Source organism: Paralichthys olivaceus, chromosome 5, assembly GCF_024713975.1.
Source record: "Paralichthys olivaceus isolate ysfri-2021 chromosome 5, ASM2471397v2, whole genome shotgun sequence".
NCBI classification, from domain to species: Eukaryota; Metazoa; Chordata; class Actinopteri; order Pleuronectiformes; family Paralichthyidae; genus Paralichthys; species Paralichthys olivaceus.
In genome coordinates, this window is record NC_091097.1 from 725422 (window position 1) to 735000 (window position 9579).

Here is a 9579-nt window from a genome sequence, read left to right on the forward strand (position 1 = left end):
GATCTGACTCCAGACCCCGAGGGATTAAAGATGGTGATTCAGCCGCAGCTTCTGCTGGTGGACTTGACTGACAGGAGGACACACACACACACACACACACACACGCACACACGCACACACACACACACAGAGTCAGATAATAAAATAAAATAAATTTAATTTAAAATAAAGATTAGTTTATTCTTTATTTCATTTATTTGTTTGAAGGGACAAAAAGGATAAAAAATACAAACTAATCAAACCGAGAAGCTGATAATTATCTTTCATCTATTGAAGAGTGAAGATTTTCATTTATTTTAGTCTTTATATTTGAAGTTGTTCAATAAGTAAAGTTTTCCATCAGTTTTTCTAAATGTAGGTTTGGTTGAACTGACCAGAAGAAGTGTGTGTTGTTGTGTTGTTGTGTTGTTTTTATGACGTCTCTCATGTGTCCCTGATGATTTGTATCACAGACAGAGAGACGATGATCCCTCATTGTCCTACATGTCCATGGTCTCTATGTTTTATGTCTCATGTCTTCTTGGTGTGTCCCCGGTAGTAAACACAAATTGCACTTTGGGGACAAATAAAGTTGAAAGAATTTATGAATTAATTTAACTTGCAGTGCTCACAGCCGGACGGAAGAGGGCGCCACCCACCATTGAATATATTATATATTAGAGTTCATCTGTTTATATGAAACTTTATTTGACATCTAATATATTTATTTATTCTGACAACATGTCTCTGTCTCTAAATTAACTTTCATCGACACAACACATTTTCTAAACTCTCTTTAAAAAGTCCAAACATGAATATCATATCGCCTCGTGTTTAATTTAAATTCAATTAGGAAATTAACTGAAATGATCTTAATTTCATGTTTCTGTAATAATCTGTTGTTTCTTTTATTTTACTGCAAAAACAAATGAAATAGGAGAATTGAGAAAAATAAGAAATATTATCTGCCGACAAAACAAAACAGATATTTTTCTTACTTTAACTGATATTTTACACATTTTATAACTTTTTCTGTTTTTCATATCAGAGCTGAGTTTTTTCAGACTCTGTGTCTAGTGTCAAACGTGAAGTTACTCAGTAACTTGTAGTAGTGGTAGTATAAATAGTAGTAGAAGTAGTAGTAGTATTATAACTGGTTACTTTTGACCTGGTCCAGTCTTCACAGGTTTCATTTTAAAAACTTGAAGCTCTGATTGTGTTGGTGACAAAGTCCATCAGGTGGATTCGTGTTACAGACTCTCTGCAGACCTTGATGACGGCCGCTCCTCTTCAGTATCTTCTTGTTCTGGGGAGAAATGACCAACATGACTCCTCAGAGAGCTGAGTCGCAGGCAGGAGTTAAGAGAGGAGATGGATCAGTGAAGATTTACAGACAAACCACTTCACTAACAGGTCGAAGCTTGAACTGACAAGTCACTGCTCCTCATTCCACTCGAACACAACGTCTGAGCTTCTGACCCGACACTGAGGAATCTTTCACACTGAGGAGCCATCGACCAACAGGAACAAACTGAATTCACAAGGTTTGTCTGTGTGAGTTCATCGTTTCTTCAGCAGCTTTCAGGTGACACCCTGCAACAATACATAATAGATAAACTCCCTGTGTCACATGTGCTTTCACCTGCAGCTCAGCTGAATTATTCACCGACACAGAGCCGCACTCACATGATAAGAAGATTACAGTTGTTGTATGAGGCGACGGTCGGATCCACTCAGCTGGAGTCAGGCTGCACGTTCACTCCTTCACTGTTTCCTGCAAATAAACAGACATGAGGCGGATTCCTACAAAACACATGAAGCATTTCTGTGTCCCTGAGCGTATATCATTATCATTGACGTATGATATATGAATATTTGTATAAAGCATCATAATGACTGAGGAATGAAATAAAATAACAATATTATTGTAAACAATCATTAAAAAGACAAGAAAATATATTTATCTAAAATATGTTGTACTGTTCATTTTGAACGTTTTATTTATGTCAATTAGAGATTAAAATATATTTGTATGTTTGTGTTTCTTTGGAAAATAAAATCTAACATGTGAACTACTTCAAAAACACTATTTTATAAAACCCTCATCTTATAAACTTTGAATAAACATTAAAAAGTTGAATTAAAGTTTAACATTGACTGTGTTTACATGTCTGCAGTTTATCTTCCGGTCACAGGACGCAGCCAATCAGCGGCGTGAAAACACATGACGTCAGAGTGAGGGACGTGAACAGAGCGCTTGAAGAAACACGTCGGATAACCGCGGAGGGGCGGGGTCGACTGCATCGACTGGAGCTGTTAGACTCCGCTCGCCGGGAGTGTCCCTGATTCTTAAAACGAGCGCACCAATGACTTTAAACGCTTCCCCTCGGGAGCCAATCAGCGCTCGTGTAGTGGTCTGTGTCTGCGGAGTTGACCAATGAGCGTCGTTCTCTTCTTTGTTGTTGCTGATGACAGCAGGACGTTGTTGATACTGAGACAGACACTGAGAGACACAGACACAGAGACACAGACACAGAGAGACACAGACACTGAGAGACACAGAGAGACACAGACACTGAGAGACACAGACACTGAGACACAGACACTGAGACAGACACTGAGAGACACAGACACGGAGACACAGACACTGAGACAGACACTGAGAGACACAGACACTGAGAGACAGACACTGAGACACAGACACTGAGAGACACAGACACTGAGAGACAGACACTGAGACACAGACACTGAGAGACACAGACACTCAGAGACACAGACACTGAGAAACACAGACACTGAGAAACACAGACACTGAGACACAGACACTCGGAGACACTCGGAGACACAGACACCCGGAGTGTCCTCGGTCAGTGGTCCCCGGTCAGTGGTCCTCGCTGCTGCGCTGCTTGCGGACATCATGTCTGTGAACATGGACGAGCTGCGGCACCAGGTGATGATCAACCAGTTCGTGTTGACCGCTGGTTGCGCCGCGGATCAGGCGAAGCAGCTGCTCCAGGCGGCCCACTGGCAGTTCGAGGTGAGTCCGTCCTCCGGGGCTTCATTCCGGCGGCTCCTCGCGTCCCCTCCCCGCCGTGGACGAACCGTGAGCGGGTTCACACGGTGCCAGGGTGCGGGTCGTTTGCTTCGCGTTCACGCCACCATGCGCTCCGGAAGCTAACGTTAGCTTAGCACCGAGGACCGCTCCGGGTTTGTTTACATCCTCCGAGTCACTGAGAGTCGTCAGCCCGGCAGCAGCGGCGCGGACTCGGCCTGTCTGAGACACGACGGCCGCAGTGAGTCGGTTTGATGGGAACCGGTCATGGAAGGTGAAGTGTGCTGACATCACAACACAGACTCGAACACATTAATAAGAACACAGACTCGAACACATTAATAAGAACACTGTGTCTTCACGTGTTGGACTCACGAGTCTCTGCAGCAGAGACAGAACAGACACTGAACATGTAAACACTAAGATGGCTCCACACTCAACAAAGATGGACGACGAGTCTTCACTTCCTCCTCAAATGAAGCCAAAATATCTCAGACAGGAAGCCGCCATCTTGTGGCCGTGACGACCGAGTCTGTGCCGGAGTCACGCGCTCAACCAATCAGGAGTCAGTGTCAGCTGTCAATCACGACGTCTCCGCCCTTTTTCTAATGTCCCGCACAGCTGACGTTCATTCAGTAAATCAGAGTCCAATAGACCTTAAAGCCCCGGATGTAATGGGGGGGGGGGGGGGGGTGATTGTCAGGCTCCACCCCCACGGTCTCCAAATATGGTCACTTCTGGTTCCAAAAAACCAAGATGGCGCTGGAGAAAGTGTCAAACTGTGGCTTCAGAACATCAGCTGACAAACGTTGGGACACTTCTCTGTCAGAGACAATGTCTCTGTCCCACCACCTCCCCCAGAGACAGCTGAGCCGCTGCTCCTCACTTATTTATAGAGGCTTCATCTGAACTCAAACTCTGTCTGAGTCCAGCTTCTCTGTCTCGACACTCAGCTGAAGCTTCTGAAAACCAGATGCATGAAACAGAATCGTCCGCTCGGCTGGAGGCTGTTGTGATGCGTTCAGGGACTTGACTCGACTTGTCGTCGGGGAGCTGGTTTGTTTTGACTTCCATCACATCCCTGTGGTTACGGAGAAGACTCATTAAGATCATTTGACTTATTGATGAGACAGAAATTTAATCTGCAACTATTTTCATGTTTTTAAGCAGAAATATTAAAACATTCTCTAAATCCACCGAACGTGAGAACGAGCTTCTTCTTCTTCTTCTTCTGTAAACTGAGACGTTGTTGTGTCACCAGTGTCTCACCTGAGTTACCTGGACACTGTTGACAAAAGATAAAACAGGACGTGTCCTCCGACCCCTGGAACCCGTCCACACGTTGTTCAGATCAAAACGTCCCGTGAGGAGGCTGTTATTTTATTAATATATTTATATAAATATATTTTTGTGCTTTGGTTTTATATCATTGTAACTTGAGCATCGTTGGGTTTGAATCTGTTTTGAGTTTTTCTCTCTGATGTGCAGCAGCTGACTCTTTATTCTGATGATGGAACAAAACAAGACGTTTGAAGGTGAATTGAGTTTAGAAATGAAACGACAGACGACGAAGGAAACGACACTTAGAGAAAGTAAAAAAACTCAACACCATCCATATATTTGTCTACGTCTTACTTTCACTTTCACATTCATCCAGATTTGAATCTGAAGAAGCCCTGTGATTGGCTGCGTTCGGTCAGTGTGAGAAGGAACTCAACAGAAGCAGCTGATTCGAGGCTCGTCACACAGACACTGGTTCTGCTTCTGTCAGACGAGCTGTTCAACATCAATCTGGTTGGAATTTGATTCGTCCTGTTTCCTCAAACGTGTCATCACGAGCGAGGGTTCGATTACAGGCCCTGAAACCATCAGTCGACAATGAGTCAATAATTCTGTCCACTGGTTTTTATTCAGTCATTGAGGCATCAAGACAACAGAGTCGGGACATTAACCACTGATTCTGTGAAATCTGAACTTGTTATCAGAGGGTTTTCTGAAATGTGTCGTCCTGGATTAAAGTGAAAGGTTTTGAAGAACGTTTCTTAAAGACGACGTTCTTCAGTCCACTGTGATGTTTCCTCTGGGAGACACGGGGAACGGGTTTGTGTTTACAGCAGCAGACGTGACACTGGTGAGTGACGCTCATCAAACCGAGAGGAGACAAAGAGCTGCGTGGATTCTGTGGCGCTTCACACAATAGCTGCGAGGAGCTTTCACGCTTTGACATGTGTGTCACGTTGTACATTCCTGCGCTGCTGTTGTCAAACAACCAGCCTGTGTGTGTGTGTGTGGGGGGGGGGGGGGGGGCACTGCATTCACAGAGAGAGAGAGAGAGAGAGAGTGAAGTGAAATGGAGGTGACGCTGAGCTGTTCATGTGAAAACACATCGAGCTGTACAGAGACGTCTGGTGTCACTGGAACAAAGAAGATTGGAAACGCTGCTTCTGTTTTAGTTTGAGAACTGTTCATTGAGCGACAGTCTGATTATCTTTTTGATTTATTGATTAATTATTATCATGAAATATCAGAAAAGGTCCCAAACAGTTGCTCTCAGTTTCAGAGAGGGGATCTCATGTCGTCCACCTCGCTAACGTGAATCACGCTGGAGTGTGTTTGGACTGGCGGGTTGTTTCTGTCTCGCGGGTCATGAAGTGTGTTTCCCTTCACGCTGCCGTGAGGAACTTTACAAGGAGCCGACTCGTTTCCTTGTTTGCTCAGAGAGGGTCAGGCCACGAAAACCTGCTGTTCACACGTCTCTGATTTTTGTCCCCGTCTTCTTCTCCTCCTGTTATTTTCTCAGACAATCAATTCATCCAGAGTATAAAAGTTTGTCCCATCATAAGGTTTCAGATCTTCAAAGTGCTCTGTAGAGCCTGACTCAGACAGTAGTTTTCACCCTGAGGTCACGTGACGGCTGGTGTGAGCTGACCCGTAGTGTGACTGAGGGGACGCTGATCGTTCCCTCTGTCAACGGAGGAAAATACCACAAATTCATCCGTCCTGGATGTTGTGTGGTTTTAATTAAAGTAAAGTTTAATCGCTGCCTCGTCTCTGTGTCTCTCCTCAGACGGCCCTGAGCTCCTTCTTCCAGGAGGCCAACATCCCGACTCACCACCACCAGATGGTAAGTGCATCACGTTTCCTGAAACATTACAAAGAGACTCCAGACGTGTGGTTGAACAGAGGCTGTCATCGTGCTGGAGGATGCACCCACTGACCTGCTGGACTCAACCAGAGGGTTTAAAGGGATAGTTCACCACAAAAATTAAAATTCCACTAATATCCACTCAGTTTGAAGCCTCGACGTCTCTGACGCCTCGACGCGGCGCCTTCACAGACCCTCGGACACAACTTCGTGTGGCTACGTCCGCTAGCTTATCCACTTCCTGTGTAAACGACTTTGAGTGAAATATGAATGTCGGGGCTTGCGGACACTTGTATGACACCTCACGTGCAGTTTGGAGGCATGTCACGTTTTTTCAGTTTTATTACGTCTGAAGAATTTAAATTTTTTTGGTGAACTATCCCTTTAATACGACCAGCACCTCAGCAGATGGGATACGCTGGTCGTGTGATGTAAACAGGAAGTAGATTTGAGTTTTTCACCAAACTACAACGAGACCAAGTGAGACCAAGCTGGACTCCTCCAGGTGTAACCGTGGCAACAGCAATGAGCTTTAAAGGTAAAACGTAGCGTGGGCGGAGCCTCAGTGACAAACGTGTCCATCTTTGATTAAAGGCTCATTATTGCTGCATCACTGGTTCTGTCTCTGTAACACTGAGACAACATGGCTGCATGGCGGCCGGGAGGGGGGGGGGGGGGGGGGGGGGGTGCAGCTGCCTCTTGCTTCACTCCGTCTCCTCCAGCCGTGTTCAGTCCTGTACTACACAGCCTGCAGCCAGATGATGTCATCGCACTGCACCCAAAATAATAACAAACCCAGGCCGCCTACGCCTCTCACACACACTCTCCCCCCCCACCCCACCCCCGAGCTACAACACACTCCTCCCAGAGCGAGGGAGAGACACGTACACCAAGACCAGGGCAGCAGGAAGACGAGCTTCAGACTGAAAACATGGCTGCTGCAGATCAGAGACTTCAACACAGACGCAGGCTCCAAACCAAGTTTATTTAAACTGAGATTTCTCCAGTGGATCTTCTTCATGAGCCGATAATTACTGTGTTACAGAAACCACACACACACACACACACACACACACACAGACACACACACACAGACACACACACAGACACACACACACACACACAGACACACCCTTAACTGTGGTTTCAATCCAAATGAAGTGAGAAGAGTTTCCTGCCCTCAAGCTGAATGAGCTCAACTGTGGTTTCAGAATGTTTCACGTCTCCTGGTGAAGTGAGAATTAAAGTCTGAAGCTCAAACTGAAGGAAATCAAACTTCTCTCAGTATCAAAGTAAAACAACGTGCTGCTCTGGACCGAGAGTCTCCACACAAGCATTTAGTTTTAAAACATCGCTGTTGCCCGGTTACGCCTGTCGAAGGCCTGAATCAGAGACTAAGCTGGTTGTGTGTTTGAGTCTGAACAGAAACTGAAATGTTTGATTGTTGTGTTTGATTGTTGTAGAATTTAAACCTGTGTTAAACTCACAACACAACATCTCACGTTCTTTACGAAGCAGCTCAGCAGGTCGGAGAGCCGGTTCTGTGTCGTCTGTTGTTAATGCATGAGGGTCATGTGTGTCAGTCTCTCTTCCCTGTGGCGTGACAGAGTCATGAGAGGTTGTTATTGTTTATAAAGTACATACAGAGCTGACGTGAGCACCGGCGCCCCCTGGAGGAGCGGAGCAGGAGCACAGTGTCGACTCTGGTGTTTATCACTTTCTACTGACTCACTTTGATTCTGTCTGAAAAACTCAACTCACTCATTTACACTCAAACCAGAAAAATCTTCAACATCGACAATAATTAGTAAAAAACATTTCCTGAATGAACTCAACATGTGTTTACAAGCTGCTCCCCCTCCCCCGCACAGCTGAGCCGACCCCCGCTCTATTTCTGTCTGCCACCTGATCTGCGTGTGTGTGTGTGTGTGTGTGTGTTTTGTTTATATTTGGTTGTTTTGTTTTTATAGTTTCTTCTAAACGGTTCAGGTCAAACATGTTTGTTTGATAACAACATGTTAGGAATGATAAATGTTTACAGAGCAGCACAACAGAAAACAAATGTTCAGAAGAACGTTTATAAACAATAAGAATCAAAGATACGACGGAACAACAACAACTTTGAACAGAAGACACGCCCACAGCTGTCACGTTTGACTGTGATGTCATTATGAACAAAGTGATGTTCAAGTAGTTTTTATCGTCACAGATCAAAGTGAATAAACTTTGATCTGTGATGAACGACCTCAGTTTTGACCTCGAGCCTCCAGGTTCGTTTCTTTAGATCCAGACGAGTTTCAGCTTCTCGTCTCTAACTGATGAATCTTTCTGCTGTTTCCTTCAGATGTGTACGCCCAGAAACACCCCCGCCACGCCGCCAAACTTCCCCGACGCCATCACCATGTTCTCCAAACTGCGAGCGTCTGAGTGCGGCTCCGGCGTCGGCAGCGGCCCCTCCCAGGCGTCCATGACCTGCTCCCCCCCGGTCCCCTCTTCCACGGCGGGGTTTGGCTCCTTCTGGGCTTCGTCGCCACCCGGCCACCAGCCGGCCTGGCTGCCGCCCTCGTCGCCCACCGGCCACCACGTGCACTACCACCACTACCACATGCAACAGACTCCCATGTGGCCCCCGGTGTCTCAGCCCAGCGGCTCCCAGCAGCCCCCTGTTGTATCTGCGCTCCACGGTCAGAGATGAGGGGGGGGCAGGACGGACAGGCGGGTTCACGTGGAGACAAAACATTCTGTATTTTGGGGGGGTGGGGTGGGGGTGGGGGGGTTCATGTGTGGAATGAGTGGAAGAGCCCGTTGAGCAAAAAGACGATCCTGCTTCTTCTCCTTCTGAGGAAACTGAAGACGAACAGATTGTCTCCTCTGCGTCTTCATCGTGTCCACGTCGACCAGCAGGTCCCTGACAAACGTTAAGACCCATCATCGAAGCCACGGGCTCATGGGACGAATGACAGCGTGTCCGTGTGATGGACGAATTTGGTAAAAAGGACAAAACGCGCAATAATCAGTCTTATTTTTTGTGGAGCTGCTGGTGACTGAGGTTTTTGATTCTCCTGGTTCAGTGAGTGATCTCAGTTGGAGAACGAGAGACGCAGGTGATGATTCATCACGAGACCAAACACACGTTCACCTGCTTGAGACAACGTGGACGAGCGTCCGCCGTGTTTCTGTCTGTGCAGCTCAGTGATTTTCCACACGACCTCTTCAGACGCTCAACCACTCCTACCTCTGTCTGAAGGGGAGGGGCCCCACGTGTGCTCTGAATGTGTTGACAGACGGGATCAGAGCGTTTGGACGAGTTCAAACTGAACTGAAGGGTCGGACGTCTGCTCAGACCTGACTCAGCCCCGAATGATCGTTCAGATCCACAGAACGACCTCAGACTCTTCCTCCC

The 9579-nt window shown here is 46.5% G+C and overlaps 1 protein-coding gene and 1 long non-coding RNA gene across 2 annotated transcripts in view; one reads left to right on the plus strand and one right to left on the minus strand.

Annotated features, from left to right (window-relative positions):
* Positions 1 to 871: 871 nt before the first annotated feature.
* Positions 872 to 2489, minus strand: LOC138407842 (uncharacterized). Its single transcript, XR_011241162.1, has 3 exons — positions 2147 to 2489; positions 1666 to 1753; positions 872 to 1572 (listed from the first exon to the last, which is right to left on the minus strand). It is a non-coding gene; the product is annotated as an uncharacterized lncRNA (long non-coding RNA).
* The window catches only part of ubald2 (UBA-like domain containing 2), an 8140-nt gene continuing 986 nt past the window's right edge, over positions 2426 to 9579 (plus strand). Inside the window, exons 1-3 of the mRNA XM_069525568.1 lie at positions 2426 to 3016; positions 6099 to 6155; positions 8521 to 9579. The exon at positions 8521 to 9579 is cut by the window's right edge and continues 986 nt beyond it. Coding sequence (XP_069381669.1) covers positions 2897 to 3016; positions 6099 to 6155; positions 8521 to 8871 — 528 coding nt within the window. The 5' untranslated portion in view covers positions 2426 to 2896 and the 3' untranslated portion in view covers positions 8872 to 9579. The remainder of the gene's footprint in view (positions 3017 to 6098; positions 6156 to 8520) is intronic.